Source organism: Rhineura floridana, chromosome 8 (genome assembly GCF_030035675.1).
Source record: "Rhineura floridana isolate rRhiFlo1 chromosome 8, rRhiFlo1.hap2, whole genome shotgun sequence".
Classification (NCBI taxonomy): domain Eukaryota; kingdom Metazoa; phylum Chordata; class Lepidosauria; order Squamata; family Rhineuridae; genus Rhineura; species Rhineura floridana.
This window is the reverse complement of record NC_084487.1, coordinates 108,079,897-108,102,866: the sequence shown is the minus strand read 5'-3', so window position 1 is coordinate 108,102,866 and position 22,970 is coordinate 108,079,897. Positions and strand designations below refer to the sequence as shown.

Sequence of the window (22,970 nt, the reverse complement as noted above, 5' to 3'; positions counted from 1 at the left end):
CTGATCTTTGGTTTGTTCCAAGTTCTTTCTCTGCCAACTGGTTACTGTAAATTCAACAAGAAGCTTCTAGTTTTTCTTCATATAGGGATTATAGCACCCTAGAGTGGTAAAAATAAACTCTAACGATGTCCCACTTAGCCATACTCTACTGGTCTGCATTTTGCTTGCTGGAACTCCATACCTGCTAAGGAAAATAGCTAAACTGTAGCTAAGGCATACTAAATACAACTAATATGTTTCCAAGCTGGGAGGAAGGGTGGGATATAAATCAAACAACAACAACAACAGGAATAAATTGCTTCATGGGAATTTTTCTTTACTGCCAAAAGCAACTGTTGAATATTCTACAACTGATTTCCTTTTTAATTGTAGGCACGAAGATGTTTCTGGTACAATAAAATACAGTTCTAAGACCAGAGAGCACATAAGCCATTAAGGGACATGATCTCCTGATTCAGACATGTGCTAACAGAAGAACTCAGCTGAATCAGGGTCAACAAGTCTTTCGACAATTCTCACTGAGGAGGAACAAGGCACAGCATCTTAACCTCTTAAATAATCCCTGCCTTTTTGCAGAACTTAAAGAACAACAGTTAATGTATTTCTTTTGACCCAAAACATTTCCCAACAAAACAGGATCATGGGAGATAATCAGAAGGCCAGGGCTTAAAATAAAATTGGAAGCTCTGTTCAACCACAGCTTGTTAAGGCTGACTGGGACTGATGTGACAATACTGGAGGAAGGAATACAGTCAATAGCCAAAACAGGATTTGGCTATCTTAGCAGAGCTATATTTTAAAGAAGAGAGTAAAAGAAAACATCTTATTTCAGATTATAGATAACATAGCTACTGAATAAGAGTAAATCTCAACCTTTTCAAGCTCCAGATAAACATCCAAAATGAAAGGCAACAGTGGATAAATTAAATGAGACAGACATGGAAAAGATTGTTATATGTATTTTATATACCACCCTTCATAATGTTTATATCATGGCAGTAACTTTTTTCTGTCATCTAGTACTGATTGCACAATGAACTGCTATATTCCTGTTCAACAAATTTTAACACAGATACTGTGAAGAGTATTGTGTGTTGGCAATGAAGGTGGAAATGAGTTCTTCTGTATAGCCCCTTTCACCATAATTCTATTCATATGTAAAGGGCCTCTTCAACAGATCAGTCTCTTGGCGCATGAAAAGCAACAATCTTCAGAATGTCTTATGATGCTGTGTTTCCTCCCTCTTCCTCTCGTACAGTCAGCTGTAAAGGAGACTTCCTAGTCTTATAAATCACAGTTTTTGCATGTAAACCAAGAAACCGGTTGAAGTGTTGTCTCCAAACCAGGATTTCAAACCACTTCTGGTTGTAGACGGTGCTTAAACTACAGTTCTCCAATTTAAAGATCACAGGCAAATGTGGTTTAAGAAACCAGGATGTTTCTTCTACAGCTGAATCCACAAGTGGAGAATAGGAGGGACGGGGCAGAGGATGGCATATTCAAGCTTGTTCATCTGCCAACAAACTGATTTGTCGCAGTGACCTATTCACTCTGAATTGGGCCATTGTGTGCATCTCCATTGGCTTTACGAAAAAAAGGAGAGGGTGAAAACACACATTTCTTTTACCACAATATGTTATCAGTAGTGTATACTACAGAAAAAAATATTTCGTTTGAGAAGATGGGGGGACAGAACAGCTATACCAAAGCAGCCACTATCCAACATAACATAAACTCACTCAAGTTAACAACCACAATCTAACAGATGTAACCAGACTTAAACTGATTACAATCTGTGACATTCCTGTGTCTCTGCAATTTCCACCTCCTGTTTTAAACATATAAATAATTCTGATTTTTGTTACACAATCACTGTCATTATTTACATATAACTATTACTGTGATAAAGGGGTTTACGTATGACTAAGCCTATGTGCTGCACATATACATGTGTGTGTGTGATAAAAGGAGCAAGTCATAACTGTCATATTTATTACACTGCCAACAAATGCATAGACTGACTTGGCTTCTTTATTTTGTCATGTCCCCCCTTTATTCATTTCACTGCTATGTCTGGAATGCCTAGGTTTATTTTGCCATATACTGTGAGGTATTCTGTTTCAGGAGACAAACTCTTAGTGAACAAGGAACTGCGACTATTTAAAGGCTGAAGTGCTGCTGTATCTGCAAGAATGTTCTGCCCTCCAGTGGTTTCTACCTTGCTGGTTGAAGTGACAATTTCAGCACTATGGACAAAGGACAGCTCATTATTACAGCTGCAAGCCTGCATTATATCACACTGCACGGCTGCATCAGATTTATCTATTTCTTTAGCACATATCTCTGTTTGAGACCAAGCATCAAGCTGTGTCTTGAAATTAGTGTATTTATTTCCAAATGATTCATGTGTTCTAGATTTTTTTAGATCTGTGGCTGGCTTTACACAGGGATGAATGTCAGTTGTTTCCTTCTCAAAGAAAATGGAATACATGGCCATTGACTTGCAATTGCCCTGTGACCTTTGATTTCCTGAAACTGAAAGTAGATTGCCATCTCTTCTTGGAAAACAGTTCTCAAAACAACATGATGCTCTTCCATCTTGTTCTTCCTCTTCAGACTGTTGAAGTAGAATTGTATGAGTAAACTTGTGCATGTCTATGTCCAATGAATCACCACTGTAGTTAATGTCACATAGGAACCCTTTTAGATGTTTACATGATCCTGCTAAAGTCAATCCCCTCATAGATATAAAAATATACACTGTATGGTGGAGTAGAACCACACCCCACTCTAGTTTGTAAATATTGCTGCTGTTCAGTATTACCACTAGCTAATAGTTTGTTTTGTTCTGCTTTTCTGTATGTCTTGATTTTTAAAAATTCTTCTATACAATAAGACTCTGGTAAAGTTCAAAAGGCATTCTGCAAACTCTTTTTCTTTGGGCTCTTATCCCCAGAACAATCAACAGGAAATACTGATGTACCAGGCCCACAGTCAGCAGAGGCCTAAGACATTTGAGATTTCTTTTTTTTTAAAAGTCTCTAGCCCCCCCAAAAAGGAAAGTTATGAAGTAAAATGTGCAGATACCCTTCTAAGCAATTTCTGCGAGATGAGCCAAAAGTGTTTTTAGCTAATAAAAGAACTCAGACCTGTGATTGACGAGTTGTTGTTACACCAAACAATAGAAGGTCCCAAAGAGCTTCTGTTTTCCCATCCCTTTTAATGCACTTTTCCACTTTCATTTTCTAATCCTTGGCATTTCCATAGTTTGCCCTTCTTGTTTCATAGCAATCAGGATACATCTTTCCCATGGTGTGTTTGTCTGAGATCACTCTTGAACTTATTTTCTGCAAAGACTACTACATGATAAGTGAGGGTAGAAGTTAAGAAATTCTGTCCCCTCCTCCAAAAAGGCAAGTGCAAATGTGAAAACTTTGCAGACCCTTAGGCATTTCTCCTGCTATGCAGGAGCTGAAGTTAAGGCACTCATTAAAAAGTCACTGTATAGTTAACTTACAGGACAATATATACCTGACTACCCAGAAGTAAGTTTGTTTGTGTTTAATGGGGCTTTCTCCCAGTTAAGTAGATACAGGATTGCATCTTAGGATTTAGTTTATGGCTGGCACTGCGGAAAAGCAGGGTACTGGTGCCTTGAACAGCTGTGTGGCAAGCAGAAATTCAACAGGTTAAGCCTTTTCCAGTATGGAAATGCAGTTATGGGGAAAGCTTCCCCTGTTCACATTCTGTCTGTCAGATACTGATTTATTTTTGGATCCTCGACTCATCTGCAGAAGAGGACACATATTTGCATATAGCAGAAAGCATATGCAAATCTTATGCAAATACATGTCCGTGTTTGCAAATGGGTCAGAGGACCCAATCCACATTCATTATATTGGGTCCAGAAAATCCTGTTGGCAAACCTGCTTATTCCCAGACAGTTGGATGACCTTGTACAAATTCAGTTAAGGCAATATTTGCCTTGCCTTTACCTGATCAGATGTAGTACTGGCATGTCTATCTATTTCCTTTGGAGAATAATTGGGTGACTGGCTGCTTAGTTGAGATTCTTCATCTGGAAATAAAAATAAGTTTGAAGAGAAATTCCAGGCACTAACAAATCTTTCTAAAAGAATGTTGACTCCCTGTGTAAACAAACATGAACTGTGTCCCAACAAACTATTACGTTAGGCTATTGCTGTCCTGCTGCCCACATAGCCTACACCAGCCTTTCCCAACCTTTGGGTTCCCATATGTTGCTGGACTATAATTCCCATCATTCCAACTATTGGTCATGCTGGCTGAGGCTGATGGGAGTTGTAGTTCAACAATATCTGGGGACCCAAAGGTTCGGAAAGGCTGGCCAACATGTATGTTGCACAATCAGCACAGATTGCTCTGAATGTCCGGCTTGTCACAAGGGATGCAGCTTTGCCCCAATTCTGATGGTGTGATATAGCACAGGAAGGTACTATCTTGAACCTACCTCAGAATTTTCCTACTGTGTCTAGTAAAACTGATGCAAAACACTTTATTCATGCCTAGTATATACTGCCTTTGTGTCTTAAGAAATGAAGGGTGGTCTAAAAATACTTTTAAATTTATTATTACCATTTCCCCCATCCATTAGGACTAGGGTTGCCAGGTTCAATCCCTGAGACTGATCCTGTATCTTTAGGAGAAGTCAGCCAAGTGCACGTGTTCTTGCAACCCTGTAATAGGAAAAACCACAAGGTGGAATTCTCCCTCCCCCCTGCACAACTTTTAAAGATACAAAAGACCTCTTGGTTGTGCAGGGGGAAGGGAAAATTCCACCTTGTGGTTTTTCCTATTACAGGGTTGCAAGAATACCTGCACTTGGCTGACTTTCTTCTCTCCTAAAGATACAGGATCAATCCCAGGGACTGAACCTGGCAACCCTAATTAGGACCAATGGGTAGGAAACATTTTTTAAAAAGAAAAAGGACTAACATCAAGGGACAGTGGAAAAAAAGTTGAAAGCCACCCTTCACCATTTGCTCTGGTGCAAGAACTTTGGCGGTATAATCCACCATAGATTGTCCCTCCCCACTCTCACAAGATTGTTCTCCCCAATGGGTAACCTCTTCAAGAACAGTTAAAGCTACATTACAACTAATAGTTTAACATTTCTATTTTCATTTGATGAGAGACTCAACCTTTTAAAGAACAAGCGTTCTACTTTTCTTGACTATAAAGACAACTAAGGAATCCAAAATTAGTACTAACCTTTTTGTCTTCCACACTTTGAATGTTGATCATAGTACTGACAGGTTTCTTTTTCTGTCTTTTTGAGAAAATTAAATATTATATTAATATAACTCCATTTACTGTCCTTTTTTCTGTGGGTTCCTCAATTCTGCTTCAAACAAATCCTATACTTAGACTAATGGCAAATTGCTGACCAGATGTTCCAATAATATTGCACTGAGAAGCTCACGTGCTTGCGTTTCTATCATGATCTCAACGCATGAGCATAGTACTTAACTCAGTGGTTCCCAGGACCCCCAGGCAGGTTGCAAAGAACCAAGAGAATAATTATTTATTAATTTTAAAAATTAATTAATGGCTGGCCTGTGTACCACCAACTTGCAAACCTGCACTACATGTGCATGCAGCTGCTTCTCCCTCCCCTTCCTTCCAGCTGTCATAGCCAGTTCCTGCCACAAAGAGAGCTGAACAGCACAGCACTCAAGCAAGTGCATAAAGAGAAGGGGCCAGCTGGACTTATTTAAGCTCCAGCACCTCTCCCTCCCTCTTTTGTCAGTGGCAGTGAGGGAGGATCAATCGAGCTAATTGGCTCTGGCGGTAGAGACAGAGGGATGCTGGGAGGGGGCTGCCTGCCAAAAGAGCAATGGGACAGAGTCCTGTAGCATCCCTCCATGAATGCATACCGGGGCACTTATTAGCAATTCACTGTATAGTGAACATATAGTACAATAATCTACATGTCTACTCAGAAGTAAGTCTCTTCATATTTAATGGGGCTTACTGCCAGGTAAATCAAATTGCAGGTAACCACCCCAAACTAAGGTTCTGTTGAAACTTTGAAGCTGTACTACGGGGGTGGGGTGGGTTATGGGGATTTATAATACAAAAAGGCATCATTCTGGTTAAAGGAAGTAAAGGTTTATGTCTATAATACAAAGACTTAGGCTGCAATTCTAACCAGGTCTATTCAGAAGTAAGTCCTACAGAATTCAATGGAGCAACAGCCTTATGAGGTAGGCTCTGCTGAGCGTTAGTTGCTGGTCCAAGGCAGTAAGTAAGCAAAAAAAAAGTGAAATTGCACATGCTCAGTCTATTTTTGTTGCTGTTTATCAAGGCTCTGAGTGTGTTTTTATATTGTTGTGTTTTTTATTTTATTTTTATTTTTAAATGTTACATTGCCCAAACGTTGTTTTACTCTTGAGTACTTTCCATAGTTTAGGGTTGGCATTGGGGGAGAGTAGGACTCTTGTGCCTTTAACAGTTGTGTGGCAGGTAGAAATTAAACAAATTAAATTAAGCCTTGTCTAGTATGGAAATACCATTATGGGAAAAGCTTCACCTGTTGACATTCTGTCTGTTAGACATTTTATTATTATTGTCATATGGAGCTTCCTGAGCTGAGTACTGAAGAGGAGGCATCATTGTATACAGGTGGAACATTTAAAACCAGAGCCCAAATGCCCTGGCATCAACCAAACTCTGTTCATCACTCTAGATGATTTACAAAACCAGCAAGTTAATCAAAGAGACCAAATCCCATGTCTTCGTCAGACTCTTCCGATTCTTCCTTGGCTTCCTCCTTGGCTGGGGCGGCTGCAGCAGGAGCAACAGACTCAACTGCTGCAGGGGCAGCGGCCACAAAAGCAGAGGGATCGGCCAGGAAAGCCTTTACCTTTTCAGCTAATAGGAAAGAGTAGTCAGACTCCACAGTCAGGACTCTTTTGTACCCACTGATGATAGTGTCGGGCACTGAGGCAACCGTCAGGTACCCATGAAGATGAAGTGGATGAAGTGGCAGTTACAGGAACTCTGGGGGAAAGTGACCACACCGTACTTGAATTCTTGATTTTAACAGAAGCAAAAGGTGAGAGTAGCACGGTTCCATGGCAAGCGACCCTAATGGGAAAAGGAGTCTAAGATTGGTGGGAGTTTCTAAAAAAGGAAATTCTAAAAGCGCCATAAAAGCGCCATGGCAAGCAATTCCAACAAGGGAAAAAGGGGGGAAACAGCAGAAGAAGCCAATGTGGCTTCACAAAAAGCTTAGAGATGACCTGAAAACAAAAAAAGACACATACAGGAAGTGGAAAGAAGGCCAGGCTACAAAGGAAGGGTACAGGCAGGTATCACAAATTGCAGGGATGGTGTCAGAAAGGCTAAAGCTGAGAATGAGCTGAGGTTAGTGAGGGATGCTAAAAGCAACAAAAAAGCTTTCTTCAGGTACATCCATAGTAAAAGACAGAGAAAAGAAATGGTGGCACAGCTACTCAATGAGGAAGGCAAAATGAGAACAGATGACAAAGAAAAGGCAGAAGTGCTCAATTCCTACTTTGGCTCAGTCTTCTCCCAAAAACGGGTCTATGACCCTCCCGGGGAACATGAAGTAGAAGGGGCAGGATTGGAGCTTGAGCTTGACAGACAAACGGTCAAGGAATACCTAATCACTTTGATAGCCAGGCATCACAGGAGTGGTTGCCTGCTGTAGCTCAGTCTTGGGGGGAGCAAGAGCAAAAGGTAACTCTTCTGAAGCCTAGTTGATCTAAGTGAAGAAAGTTGCTTTATGCAGCAGAGTTCATTGGAGATATAAAAGAATATGAAAGAGAGTGGTGTTTGTCTTAAACAAAACAAACTCATTTTATTAAGAAAGTACACCTGGATAGGAAAGCCTAATCATCTACACTAACTGAATTCAAAGAGAAGGAGGAAGAGAGAGAGAGAGAGAAATGTGGGGGTGGGGGGAGGAACTGGAAGTGATAGCCCTGAATATCAGTCTAAACCAGTGTTTCTCAACTGGTGTGCCTCCAGATGTTGTTGGACCACAACTCCCATCAGCCTCAGCCAGCATGGCCAATGGTCAGAAAAGATGGGAATTGTGGTCCCACAACATCTGGAGGCACACTGGTTGAGAAAGGCTGGTCTAAACAATCATGGGCATGCTTAAGCTTGAGAGAATCCCAGCAGGGATCCCTTTCAACTGACTAACTATATCTATTGTCCCCAATGCACAATAGATTCAGAGCACACAGTGAGACAATGCACTGACGTAAGTGAAACTTCCAATGCTAAGGATCTTCCTCACCTGAAGCTGCAGATGGTATGGGTTCTGCTTCATTGCTGCAGCTAATTGCTGTTTGTAGAAAGCCAGCCTCTAAGCAGTCAACCCCTGGGATGTACCTTGAGATGAAATGCACAAACCCAGGTTGCTGAGATGAAACAGGGGCAGCAAGGCTCCATTTTTGCAGGAGGCTGTTCCACATTCAATTAAGTACTGCCAGTGGCCCTTTGAGGTCTGCTGAGTTTTCTCCTGTATCTCCATCACTTTAGGTTGTTTCCCTAGCCTGGTCTTAACCAGGCAAGTTAACCTTTCATCAATAGATATCACAAATGAGTTCCCCCAAGGTCTGATGCTATTAAGAATGGAGAGTATGGCAAGGATAATCAACTCGTCCTTCATCTGTAAAATTCCACTGCAGAAACCAATCTAGTTTACTTTCCCCCAGCTCTGTTTCAACAGTGATCTATCTTCTTCCTTCTGTGCTCTGGGGTCCAAGCCATATAGAAGGAGAATAACCTCTACTATTTCAGCTTCCCCCTTAAAATAACCAGACATATATAAAAAAAACCCAGAAGTTCTGAACTGATTGGGAAAGATAGCACTCAAGTATGTCATGGAAGACACACAGGCTCTTGCCTCACATGTTTGAGATGAGTCATGTGGTGCTTACATTATTTTTTAAAAAACTGTAATATGTCAAGTTTAACTGTGTTGTGAGCTGTTGTGGAAGAGGCAACCTTGAAAAGTGATCTATAAATGATGACATACAACACTTCAGGAAAGCCAAATACTGTTGTCTCCTCAGCACACCCTTTATATTGGATATATTATACAGCCACAAGAGTGACTCAATACTACAGCCAGCATGGATTTTTCGCATTCTGCAATGTTAAATTGACAATGCCCCCATGCCATTCTGATGCTTCCCATAAGCTCATTTCAAAACAAAACCCTGCAAAACCTATAGTCCTGAATTCAGAAACGCTTGCTTAACAACCCTCTCAATTTTCATGCCAATACACGAAACAGAGAGAATCGAGAGTTCAAAGTGTTAAAAGATGGGGGAAACCAGACCCCCGTTGGACTTTTTTCTGTCAGTTATCATAATTTGTTGAAATTAATTAAAAATCAGCCATGTTCACAGAGTACCTGTAATCCTATTACTTATCTTGCCCCATACTCTAACCATCATCCTCTGTAGTTTCAAAGTTTTAAAAAAAATGCCTGGCTGATTTTTAATTAATTTAAGAAATTTTGCATTGAAGTCAATTATAAGCCTGGGAATGCTCATTAAGAACCAATTGTCAGTGTTGTAAAAGCCAGACTCACAGCTGCTTGGCTTGGCTAATTAGGGGGCCACACACACACCAGCCCTCCATTTCACTTTAGACAGTCATGGCTTCCCCCAAAGAATCCTGGGAAGTGTAGTTTGTGAAGGGTGCTGGGAGGAGACTTCTATTCCCCTGACAGAGCTTCAGTGGCCAGAGTGGTTTAATAGTCAGCCACTCTGATCGAAGCTCTGTGAGGGGAATAGGGCATCTCCTAGCAACTCTCAGCACCCTTCACTAACTACACTTCCCAGGATTTTTTGAGAGAAGTCATGACTGTCTAAAGTGAAATAAAGGTCTAGTGTGGATGTGGCCATTGAAAGCTTTGGTTTAAATTTGGGTGGGAGGCTACATGTGCCTGCTATAAAATAAAAAGGTGGGGAAAATGCTGAAAAGCAATGATACTGTTCACAATGTTTTCCTTTTGGAAAGGAAAGTGGCTTCCCCTCTGCCCAGTGCCCACCCATGCAATCTCCTCCTCCTTCCCCCCCCTCCCCATGGTCAGTTTTACCTATCTGAAGCATGACTGCATGCAAGTAAATACCACTGAACTCAATAATTATGCATATGATCAAACCTCACTTCCCCTTCCCCTTCCTTTGCCCCTCTTTCCCAATCCTCTCCCTCCTCCTCCTCCTGTTCTCCTCTCCCCTCCTCCTCTTCCACCCCCATGGTCAGTTTTATGTATCCTAACCATGATTGCATAGGAGTAAATCCCATTGAACTCAATAAGCATGCAAATGATCAGACCTGCCTTTCCCCTCCTTCCCCTTTCCTCTCCCTTCCTCCTCCCCTCCTCTCTTCCTTGTTCCTCCTCCCCTGCCCACTCCAGCCCTCCCTCCCTCCCTCCCCTCCTGGTCTGTTTTACCTATCCTAAGCATGATTGCATGTCAGTAAATGCTACTGACCTCAATAAACATCCAAATGGTCTGGTGTGAATGGGGCCAGGGACAGCTTTAGTTTAAATTTGGGTGAGAGATTACATGTGCCTGCTGTAGAATAAAAAGTGGGGGCCACCCTGAAAATGATACTGTTCAAAATGTTTTCCTTTTCGAAAGGAAAGGGGCTTCCCCTCTGCCCAGTGCCCACCCACCCAATCTCCTTGCCCCTCCTCCCCCCTCCCCCAGGTCAGTTTCACCTACCCTAAACATGATTGCACAGGAGAAAATCCCACTGAACTCACAAAACATGCAAATGATCAAATGTCCCCTCCCCTCCTCCTCCCTCCTATCCCCTCCCTCTTGGCCCTTCCCACCCCCTTCCTTTGCCCCTCCCTCCCCTTCCCTTCCCTCCCCATCCTCCTCCTCCCCTTCCCCCATGGTCAGTTTTATCTATCTTAAGCATGATTGCACAGGAGTAAATCCCACTGAACTCAATAAGCATGTAAAGGACCAAACCTGCCCTCTCCTCCTCCTCCCTCCCAAAACCTCCCTTCTCTCCCCTTCCTTTGCCCCTCCCTCTCTCCTTCCAATCTCCCTCCTCCTCCCCTCTCCCTTCCCTTCCTCCTCCCCTCTCCTCTCCTCCCCCATGGTCAGTTTTACCTATCCCAAGCATGATTGCACAGGAGTAAATTCCACTGAACTCAATAGGCATGCAAATGATCAAATCTGCTCCCACCCCTCCTCCCTCTTCCCCTCCTCCTCCTGCCCTTCCTCCTCCTCCCCTCCCCATCTCCCTGTGGTCAGTTTCACCTATCCTAAGCATGATTTCAGGGGAGTAAATCCCACTCAAGCATGCAAATGATCAATCCATTCTCAGCAAACTTCCACAGGATCCCATTTCTTACCTCCCGGATTAAAAAGCAGAGAAATTCACTAATAAGCAAAAAAACCTTGTGGTTTAAGAACATACCTATAGCCAACAGATATTTCTATCAAACTTTAAAAAGCAGGGAAATTGGGTCACTATAGTGAAGGCAACAGGGGAGCAGGAGACCTGACCTCCTCTCTGAGATATTGGACTGCCCTACACATTTGTCAAAATGCAAACACCATTTGGGTTGGTCTTTCACAGTCCAATCCACTTCCTGTGGAGATTGGAAGAATTTGGTAACATGTGCCTCTGAGCATATGGTGAGTGGCAGCAACGCCTGCAATCAGCCCAAATGATAGAAAGAAGACATGTGCTGTGCTGATCTTGGTTTAGCAGGGAGAAAGCAACACTTTTAGGATAGTTGACATAGTTCAGATAGTCACTTCAAATGTGTTTGATTTACTTTGCCATTTTAGTGAAGTTTCCTATAGGAAATCATTTTCTTTTGCTTCTGTTTCTGTGAATATGTGAAGTACTGCAACAGTTTGCAACACTAAAAAAGCTCCAAAAATAATTGTGGAGTAATGTCACTGACTATTCTGCAAAATAGTTTCCAGTGGACATGAGGAGTGTCTCAGTTTGCACAAGATAAAACAGCAGGAGGTGAAATATATTCTAGCAAATTTCTAGGTGTGCTCTGTGTTTTTAATTGATTATGCCCACCTTTCCTTAAGTGGAGTGGTTTAAGCATAGCAGGCTCAAAATGTGCATCTTGGGCAGGCCAAGTTTGTTTTTCCAGCAGCTAAAGGCATTGCTTAAGTAGCAACATATTGTAATCAATCTGATTTTACATCAAACTGCAGTTTCCGATTCAACTGTTAATGCACCCAAAATAAAATACAATCTCCTTCGAAACACAAAAGGCTCACTTCACCATCATATGACATTGACCAATTAAAAGGCTTTGAAATGAATAAAAATAAATTTGACACAGATTTCTAAGATGAATAATGAGAGAAATATAGTTTTCTGGGTTAGACTCTCTATAGAAACAGCAGTAAAACAGGAAAGAAGCAAAGTAAGAAGAATACCAACAAACACACAACAATGTATTTCTCTATCTTTGGAGATGGCAGGTGTTGCCGCCACTCACCATATGCTCAGAGGCACGTTACCAAATTCTTCCAAGCTACACAGGAAGTGGATTGGTCTGGTCTCCTTCTTCCCTGATGCATTCACTATAGCTGGCCAATTTCCCACTTTTTAAAGTTTGATAGAAATATCTGTTGGCTATAGGTACGTTCTTAAACCACAAGGTTTTTTGCCTAGTAGTGAATAAAGCCTTGGGAATTATCCCATTTTCCACCAGACTGATAGTGGCAATGAGCCAGTTCTCTTTGGCTTAGTAATAGTTTCCTACCTCATAATTAACTCCCCCTTAACATCTGATTCATATTCATAAAAACAAGTCAGTTGCCAACATACTCACTAAAGCAATTCTGTATACAGAATCTATTAACATTTTTGTTAAACTGTGTTAGAGACGTGTCAATCTATTGCCCTATTAGTTGTTTTCTCAATCGGGTAATACATAACAAGGTTATTCTGCTTGAAAAACAGAAAAATCCACTTCAAGGCAACTGAAGAAAAGCTGGATTGTATGTCCTGCCTAAGTGTACTGATAGCTGCATTAATATTATATAAATTGTAGTAATTACAGACATTGGAATGCAGTTGATCATTATGACTTTATACCAGAGCTAAAAAAGCAAGGCACACAGCACAAGAAATACTGATCTCCATCTTTCATTCCTTCCCCACTCCAAACCTTCTGAGATGTTATCATTGTGTGCACCCTTTCAAGATCATATTTACAGTCATAAGGGCTAGAAACTGATTCTCAAGCTGAGTTTTGTAGTCAATACCAAATACCACACTTGCACAGTGTGATACGCTGAACTGAACACAACCTTTTTGAAAATCATGTCAGTTCCTGCCAACAAAACACCAGGGAACAGAAACTATTACTATATATTGGGTAAGATGTGCAGCTTTGTCCTGTTGATCCATGTTGTAGCTACAGGTCATATAATTATCTAGCTATGCCTCTTTGAAAGGCAACCTTCCCCGAAATTCATTCCTGTTCTCTTGGGCTAATTCAAACCTGTGTTGATCTCCAGAAAAATTCTATGCAAGAAGCCAAGGGACATTTGTTGTTGAGGGAGAAGGGTGGATGCTGGGTAGGCATCCGAGAAGGACGCTTAGTTCGGAGCTCGGCTGCACTCTGCCCTTAATGATTTACTCTGTGGGCTGCCGGCACGGTTTGTCGCGGTTTGTCGATGCTGCCTGCTGTCGCCGTGTTCGGGCTGGGCTGGGCTGGACCGGCGTTGCTCCCGCTGCCTGTGCTTGGTGCGGCTTCATCGTTTGCAGTCTCGGCCACTGTGGCGCCGTGGTCTCGGATTTGGGCTCCCGCCGCTGTTGTCAGTCTGGGTGCGGCCGCAGGCGCGGCCGGCTGCCGTGGCGTGGCGGGCCAGGTCGGGCCGTTGCTGCGTGGCTGGGACGTGGGCGCTGCCGTTGCCGCCACCGGGGCGCCTTGCCTCTGTGCCGCCACCGTTTGTGTGGGCGGCTGCTGCTGCTGTTGCTGCTCGGGTGGGCGTTGTTGTTTGCCTGGCTGTCGCTGTCATCGTCATCGCGACCATTGTCATCATCTGTCGTCATCTGCTGTTTACCTGGATGCGGGCGTTGTCGTCGCCGCTATTATCACCGTTGTTGCTGAGTGTGGATCGGAGAGATTCGGCTGTTGCTGTGGTTCCCTCTTGGAGTGCACGTTATCATCATCGTTGCTGCGGCTCTGATTATTATTATCATCTTATGTGGGACAGGCTGCTGTTATCGACATCGTGAACGCGGACGTTGCTCTACTATTGCTGCAGCTCCCGGTTGCTGCCATCATTTTGGCCTACCACCATCTTGGCCAAACCGGACCGCTGCTGTCTCCGCCTGTTTGAGAGTTGAGTGCTGAGTGTTTAACGCCTGTTGCTATTGTTTTAATTGTGGATTGTGATTAGTGTGAATGTTTGAATGATTATTTGTATGTGTGAGTTTGAATCTATGTGTAGTTAATTGTGAATTGTGTTGTGTGTGAATGAATTTGAATGAGTATATGAGTACGTGAGTGTGAACCTATGTGTATGGGAATTTTGTTGGTGTACCGCCCACCCTGCTGCCCAACAGCTTCCCTAACTGAGCTGACAGAGGTAGTCTCGGAGGTATTGTTGAAGTCCCCCAGACTATTGGTACTGGGAGACTTCAACATCCATGCCGAGGCTGCTCTATCTGGGGCGGCTCAGGACTTCATGGCCTCCATGGCAACCATGGGGCTGTCTCAATTTGCTACTGGCCCAACGCATGTGTCGGGGCATACTCTTGATTTGATCTTTGTCACTGGACATGGAGATGGTGATCTGGAGGTGGGGAGTTTTTCATCGACTCCATTGTCATGGACAGATCACCGCTTGCTGAAGTTTAGGCTTACAGTGACCCTTTCCCTCCGCAAGGGTGGGGGACCTATTAAGTTGGTCCGACCTCGGAGACTAATGGATCCTCAAGGTTTTCAAAGGGCTCTGGGGGTTTTTCCGGCTGATAAGACTGGTGCTCCCTGGTCGAAGCCCTGGTCGAACTGTGGAACACAGAAATGACCCGGGCCGTGGACACGATCGCTCCTGCGCGCCCTCTCCCATGTCGAGCTCATGCAGCTCCATGGTATACCCCGGAGCTGAGAGCGATGAAACAAGAGAGGAGGAGGCTTGAGTGCAGATGGAGGCGTACTCCTGACGGATGCAATTATGCCTTGGTAAGTGCCTCTACGAAATTGTATACAGAAGCGGTGAGGGCAGTGAAAAAGCGATATTTCGCTGCCACCATTAAATCATCTCTCAACCGTCCAGCGGAGCTCTTTAGAATTGTCCGAGGGCTTCTACATTCTAGCCCTCAGGATATCAGAGAACCATCAGTAACCTGCTGTAATGAGTTCGCTGGGCACTTCCAAGATAAAATCTCATGCATCCGCCGGGACTTAGACTCCAATATTATGGCAGTTGAACCTATTGAGGTATCCGGAGCACGGTCTTGTCCTCATTTATTGGATGAGTTTCAGTTGGTACAGCTTGAGGAAGTTGACAAGGTACTCGGACTGGTGCGTGCAACCACTTCTGTACTTGATCCTTGCCCCTCTTGGCTAGTGAAAGCTGCCAGGGTTGAAACAGCTGGCTGGGCCAGGGAAGTGATAAATGCCTCCTTGAGAGAGGGAGTGGTCCCTAGTTGTTTGAAAGAGGCGGTAGTGAGACCACTCCTGAAGAAACCTTCCTTGGACCCAGATAATTTGAACAACTACAGACCGGTAGTGAACGTTCTATTTTGGGGCAAGGTCTTGGAACGGGTGGTCGCCAGCCAGCTCCAGGTGCCCTTGGATGAAACCGATTATCTTGATCCATTTCAATCCGGTTTTAGGCCCGGTTTCGGCACTGAAACGGCCTTGGTCGCCCTGTATGATGACCTATGTCGGGAGAGAGACAGGGGGAGTGTAACTCTGTTGATTCTCCTTGATCTCTCAGCGGCTTTTGATACCATCAACCATGGTATCCTTCTGGGGAGACTCACGGAGTTGGGAGTGGGAGGTACTGCTTGGCAGTGGCTCCGCTCCTACTTGGTGGACCGTCTCCAGAAGGTAGGGCTTGGGGAGCACTGCTCGATATCCTGGACTCTCCATTGTGGAGTCCCGCAGGGATCGGTTCTGTCCCCCATGCTTTTCAACATCTATATGAAGCCACTGGGCGCGGTCATCAGGAGTTTTGGAGTGCGTTGTCACCAGTATGCTGATGACACGCAACTCTATTTCTCCTTTTCATCCTCCTCAGGTGAGGCTGTTAATGTGCTGAACCATTGCCTGGCCACGATAATGGACTGGATGAGAGCTAGCAAACTGAGGCTCAATCCTGACAAGACTGAGACACTGCTGGTGGGTGCCTTCTCGGCCCAGACGGTGGATGTTCAACCTGTTCTGGATGGGGTTACACTCCCCTTGAAGGAACAGGTTCGTAGCTTGGGGGTTCTTTTTGATCCATTCCTGTCTCTTGAGGCTCAGGTAGCCTCGGTGGCACAGAATGCGTTCTACCACCTTCGGTTGGTAGCCCAGCTACGTCCCTATCTGGACAGCGACGACCTCGCCTCAGTTGTGCTTGCTCTGGTAACCTCAAGATTGGATTACTGCAATGCACTCTACGTGGGGCTGCCTTTGAAAACAGTTCGGAAACTACAGCTAGTGCAAAACGCAGCAGCCAGACTGTTAACGAGGACCAGACGATCCGCACATATAACACCTGTTCTGGCGCATTTACACTGGCTACCTATCTGTTTCCGGGCCAAATTCAAAGTGCTAGTTTTGACTTATAAAGCCTTACACGGTACGGGACCACAATACCTGGCAGAACGCCTCTCCCGATATGAACCTACCCGCTCACTACGTTCAACATCAAAGGCCCTCCTCCGAGTTCCGACTCATAGAGAAGCTCGGAGGGTTGTAACGAGATCTAGGGCCTTTTCAGTTGTGGCCCCCGAACTATGGAATAGTCTTCCCGACGAGGTCCGCCTGGCGCCTACACTTCTATCTTTTCGGCGCCAGGTTAAAACCTTTTTATTTTCCCAGGCATTTTAACATATTTTATTGTTGTTAATATATATCAGGCTGTTAAATATTTAATATGTATGCTTTTAGTGTTTCTATTGTTATTTTATTGTATTTTATTTACTTTATGCTGTGCACCGCCAGAGAGCCTTTGGCTTTGGGCGGTATAAAAATTGAATAAAAAATAAATAAATAAAATAATAATATACCCATCCCACCCTCTGTCATGGAGTAAGATTCTTTGCATAGCATTACTACAGTCCAGATCCAGACAGGGAATAGCGGAACTAAAGGTGAAGCAAGCTATTGTTGTTGCTCAAGATGGAGTGAGACTTCAGCCTTTTGCTACCATTGAGTTGTCAGAGCTGATTCTATGGGCAAATCTAGATGCAGATTTGTCACCAAAAATAGCAACCCCCACACTGATCTACTGTATCCATAGTGTAGTTATAAAAATATATGTTGAACATTTCACCACACCTGCTCCATGGAGGATGGGCTAGGGAATACACAACATAGTGCTATTCTGTCTTGGGTTTCCATAATATCTATCTGCCTGCCGCTTGCTTGCCATCTATATTGCTGTATCTGCATTTTTACCTGTAATCATCAGTATGTCCCTACCTTCATATTTTGCATTTCCCTGTGCCTCACCCACAATAGATTCTAATTCCCAGTTTAGACAGTATATGTGCCTGTTTGCAAATACTTTCAGTACAGTTGCATGAAATTCAGTGTTTGAATCGAAGGTGAAAGAGTCATGCCCCTCTATTTAGTGCTGTTAACTTGAAACATTTTTGAACATTTACTCTTCATAATGTAACAGCTAAAGAATTCTACTTCTCACTTAATGCACCACTCCACTGTTTATAATTCAAACAATTTAGGAATGGTGAAGAGCTCACCAAGCTCCTTGGAAGAATCCTCCTCTTCTCATATAATCCCTATTATGAATTGCTCCAGGCAGCTCTGTGCTTGTTTCATGCGATGTTTCAGCACCAGAGGGCACACAGAATGAAAGAATTCTTTGTCTATTATATCAGTTCAGGCCATAAGCAGCACTGAAAATATGCCAGATTTGACTCAAGCAACATCACTTTACACACAGTACAGCCCATATAATACTTTTACCTCTTCAAGTCCAAGTATCTGCAAGTTATTCAGATTTGGTACTGCCAATCCACCAATCCTGCTGCAAAATAGGGGTGGGGGGAGAGAATAAGTCATTTGCATTGCAATTTCACACTCTGCTCACCAAACTAAAACTAGTGTTGCTAGTGTTATGGTACTTTATGGTGTATCTATAATTAAAATATTTAAAGTCAGCACTGCTCCTCCTTATTAGCAGACTCATCTCAATAGCTGAATATTTTGAAATAGTGGAGATCTAATGCTAGGAGCCTGATCTAAAAGCATCCATTCTATGCCTCAGTGTGACAGCAGAGGTCAGAGGAATAGGATACATTGCAATATAAAATATTAGTGCAATGGGGCCAGGTATGGATGCACTTCCCAATGCTACAGCTTTTGATATGAAAGGAACCTTGGGGAAGGAATGTGAGATATCATGCAAAATGAAAAGGAGTGATAGTGTCTCACCAGACGGTTCCATGCCAATACCACTCTTGCCCTTAGTGTAATATGTTGGGATGCCCTGTTGTGATTCAGTTTGATGTTGTAGATCAATGTAGATCAAATGGGCAATTACACAATGGCTGAACAGTTGTTATAGAAACTATCACAGTATACACATACATCTATTATACTTCTGTTGCACAGCAGCTATCACTAATTAACTTCTATGATAGACCATATTCCTTTCTTCAGGCAATGATCTAAGGCAGGGGTAGCCAACATGGTATCCTCCAGATGTTAGACTCCAACTCCCATCAGTTCCAGCCAGCATGGCCAATGGTCAGGGTTTATGGCAGTTATAGTCCAGAAGATATGGAGGGCACCCCTGACCTATGATATGCAAGCTGACAGATACTGATCATAAAGCTATTTGCTGACCACTCTGACTTTACCAAATTGCTTTCAGAAACACACTCTTCACCAAGCCGTCCCAAGGCAGGTTTCATATACCTCAATGCAATTAAACATGTAATACATAACAAAAAAAATGCATGCTCCTATCCTTTGAGCTCCTTGATCATCATCATCATATATGTAGACAACTTCAAGGTTAATTGAGTTCCTGCCCTGGATGGGATTGCACTCCCTCTGAAGGAGTTTGGGGGTGTTCCTTGAACCAATGTTGTCACTTGAGGCTCTGCTAGGAGTGCCTTTTCTGTGAAAAGTGGGATATAATTTTTCAAAGTAAATAGTAAATAATAATCAAGGTGTTAGTCTACATGATGGAAATAACAGGATGTGCTCTTGTGTACAGTTAAGTGTGCATGCCCATTGATTTTAATGGCAGCTGTGGCTAACTGTGGCTCTCCCAATATTGTTGGACTCCAGCTCCCATCATCCCTGACCATTGGCCATGCTGTTTGGGGTTGATGTGAGCTGGAATCCAACAACATCTGAGAGCAACAGACTAGCTACCCTGCTTGAATGTATGACTGTGGTGTTTTCTAGCATGGGGGCATTTTCCACACCAGTCTTATCTTTTTATTCATACCTGGGATATAAAAGCATTAATAGCTTATAAATACTCTTTTACAACAGAAATAAAATCCATATACTTAGTATATGAGCTAGATACTATTTTACCAGTTTTAATATTAAATAAGACTTACCCTTTCTTTAAGCAATTCTGTCTGGTGTCTGCAACCTTAATATTTCTCTTTAGCTTTTCAACCTCCCCTAAAAATAATTTTTTTAAAAAATATATAACTTTGTCTGGAAGAAGGTGTTTCCATAATAACCATTTATTTAAACTAATTTGAAATAGGCACTACAATTCTGTGGTATGTTTTCCCTATGGAGAATCTGAATGCACACTTAAGGTGTCCTTCTGGAATAATTTTCCCATTAAATTAGTAGGAGGCAGGAAGCCAGTGCACTGCATGTACAATGATACTGTTAATATGTTTTAAAGGCAATGCATAGAGGTTGGCTCAGTTCTCTTTCTTGATGGCATCCATGGAGTAATATAGGACAAGGTAAATGGAATGCAATGTGGATGCACTAGCGAGTAGGCAAATCAGGTTCCTCAGCCTGGACTTTGAGCCCATGAAGGTACAGTTTCAGAGCCAAGTGTAATCGCATCCCTCTACTTTCTCCCATATAAGTGAATGGTTGCCATTAACTCATACGGAGAAAAAATGAAGCACTGTTTAAGAGAGACTGCTCTAGTGGATGGCATGGCCTCCACCAGCAGTGTATTTCATGTACCCCCAAATAGCCCCTTCAATATGTAGGTTCTCCTTCCATTCACTCATATGAACCACCCATTATTAACAAAAAGGACATTTTGTTAATTGTATCATTGGACTCCTTAAAATATGAGGTCTCCACAAGCTGATTATTTCTTCCACCACATTTACCTGTATTTTCAAAGTCTTTAGTATTCTCTTGATGTTCAGAAATTATTATAGGATTTCTTTCTTGAATACAATAATCTTTTAACTGATTAATGCACTCTTGGTTACTTGCATTTAAGCTTTGGCTGCTTGGGAAGCAAATCTGTTCTGGAGCTGTGAAAATGCCTTTGAGGTCTCGCTCAGCAGGGTATCTTTGAGCACAACTCGACATCTGGTGCATTTCTTCCATATCATAGGGGCTATGCATATTGGATATTTTATTTGCATCACCTAAATCTATAAAGAGCTGGTTGATAATGTTATTGTTAGCAAAAGAATGATAAGATTCCGAAGAAGAAACAAATGGAAACTGTTGATTCTCCTCTCCAAATAAAGCTGCGGTAGGCTGAGAGCTTTCATCTTTCGTAGCCTTTAATGTGTTATTCACAAAACCAAACAATGGCTCTTCACTGGGACGGTTTCCAAAATCTGTGTCTTCATCACTGATCTTGGGAGACTTGCCAAATGGGTTATTATATTCTGGACTTTTGGGGGATGGGGTGGGCGAGAAGGAAAAACTGACCACTTAACAGCTAAGCAAAATATGAACTACTCACATGTTACATTACCAATATCAATAAGTGTAATTTAAAAGTTCCTTTTCTTAACATTCTTCACTTCTCTCTCTCTCTCTCATTCCAATATTTTGGAATTCATAATACTTTAAGAATTTATGGTCCAGATCTCTAATATGAAAAAACTGGGTACTTGTTTTATTCTTTTTCAGAATCAAATGAAGCATCTTATTTCAAGCAGCTGTGACTAACTAGTCCAACCACAGTATGTCACTGCTGCTCCATTGCAGTAAACTAATCAGTAATGGCAAGGAGGAGCATAAACTGTAAAGCAATTCTGCATGAAATGCAGAAGGGAAGGATGTCAACAATATGCAATAGCTAACGGACCATTATGTGTACTATCAGAGAGTTCTGGTACCATGTTCTGATCCAGAACGGCTCTCAGAATACTATCATGTAGTACTCAATGATACATTTAAAATGTATTATTAAAAAGAGGTACAGTGTGTTTGCAGACAGCCACATACTGTATGTCTATAATTTTATTTGTTTAACTATCGGTTAATGAGACAGAACAACCTAAAAATTGTCACTCTGGGTCATATCAGTACAGTAGTCCATTTAGCTTAGTACACTGTTCAGTTTTTAGGATACAATTTATTAGAGCATTCTGATCCAATTTAACAATAAGCTGATTAATAAAGAAAACTTGGTGACTAATAGAAGAACCAGCAAGAGTATCTACATTAAACTGAAGTAGTTGTTTCATGTAGGTGTTTGAGGTGCATGGTGAGGGGATCACAATTCTGCTGACTTGTTGCCGTATCACTGATGTGCCTGCCATGTCCTAATGATATTGTATTGGATCATCTTGTTTGCATATGGACCAAGTATGTAGTCAAATGTGTTTAGGCCTCAGTCGTGCAATCTGTACACAACAAAATTGAAATGTATAGATTGGGCAACTGGAGACTGCAGGCAATGAGCTCTATGAGCACAGATACCTGTGCAAATACAACAATCCATCATGAAATATTAGGACTGGAGTGCTTTGCAAGGGGAGATGTGAGTTTCAGGTGTTCACCATACCTAGTCTCAACTATCTGCATAAGACTTCAGCTATATTATATTATATGTTGTGAAAATAACTCTTGAATCTGAACTCTCAGATGCACTAAGAAATTATTATTATTATCATCATCATCATCATCATCCTTTGTGTATATAAAAACCATACATGGGCAACCCAATAATATTTTATCTTCAGTATACTAAAACAATAATCATTCACTTTAGAAGCCTTTCTTTCTTTATTTCATTTATATACCGCCCCATAGCGAAACCTCTCTGTGCGGTTTACAAAAATTAAAAACACTGAACATTAAAAACAAATATACAATTTTAAAAACCATACAAAGTTTAAATGTTAAAAAAACAAAAACAAACCCACTCTTTGATTTGTAATGCAAAGTCTATTCCTACCTATTCAATTTCCGGAAATATAGACCAGCTGGTGTATCTACATCTGGATTGCTAAAATTCCTTTGCCTATAGGCTGCATTAGAAAGCCAAGGCTCTTCACACTTCATTTTTGCTTGTTGAGAAGATTGTAGGAACTGTCAACATATTATAGAACACTTTGTAACAAATGAAATGTGTCCTTGGACACTTGCTTAACTTCTGAAACCCTGGGAAATCCCAGTGGCATGAGTAATTTTTCGCATGATCAAACCAATGAACTGAGTCAATATACTTTTCAGCTCATAGACTACTGATTTGCTCTGTGATATATGTGTTTTATTAATTCTGTTTTAAAATAATATTTTGATGATTGATTATGTTGATGGGTTTAGTACTAATTTGGGAAAGACAACT

The 22,970-nt window shown here is 42.2% G+C and overlaps 2 protein-coding genes across 3 annotated transcripts in view; one reads left to right on the top strand and one right to left on the bottom strand.

Annotated features, from left to right (window-relative positions):
• Positions 1-946: 946 nt before the first annotated feature.
• The window catches only part of REDIC1 (regulator of DNA class I crossover intermediates 1), a 52,188-nt gene continuing 30,164 nt past the window's right edge, over positions 947-22,970 (bottom strand). Inside the window, exons 6-16 of the mRNA XM_061582764.1 lie at positions 22,578-22,711; positions 20,542-21,062; positions 19,792-19,858; positions 18,179-18,239; positions 13,667-14,041; positions 8,309-8,432; positions 6,786-6,912; positions 5,619-5,778; positions 5,251-5,308; positions 3,996-4,078; positions 947-2,617 (exon numbers count right to left, since the gene is read on the bottom strand). Of these exons, the coding sequence (XP_061438748.1) occupies positions 2,057-2,617; positions 3,996-4,078; positions 5,251-5,308; positions 5,619-5,778; positions 6,786-6,912; positions 8,309-8,432; positions 13,667-14,041; positions 18,179-18,239; positions 19,792-19,858; positions 20,542-21,062; positions 22,578-22,711 (2,271 nt within the window). The 3' untranslated portion in view covers positions 947-2,056. The remainder of the gene's footprint in view (positions 2,618-3,995; positions 4,079-5,250; positions 5,309-5,618; positions 5,779-6,785; positions 6,913-8,308; positions 8,433-13,666; positions 14,042-18,178; positions 18,240-19,791; positions 19,859-20,541; positions 21,063-22,577; positions 22,712-22,970) is intronic.
• The window catches only part of ABCD2 (ATP binding cassette subfamily D member 2), a 112,659-nt gene continuing 95,571 nt past the window's right edge, over positions 5,883-22,970 (top strand). The window contains exon 1 of one of the 2 annotated variants that reach the window (XM_061640329.1): positions 5,883-5,983. The gene's annotated coding sequence lies outside the window, so the exon portion shown is untranslated. Of the gene's footprint in view, positions 5,984-6,252; positions 6,283-22,970 lie in introns of those variants that run through there. The other variant, XM_061640330.1, reaches the window with a different exon arrangement.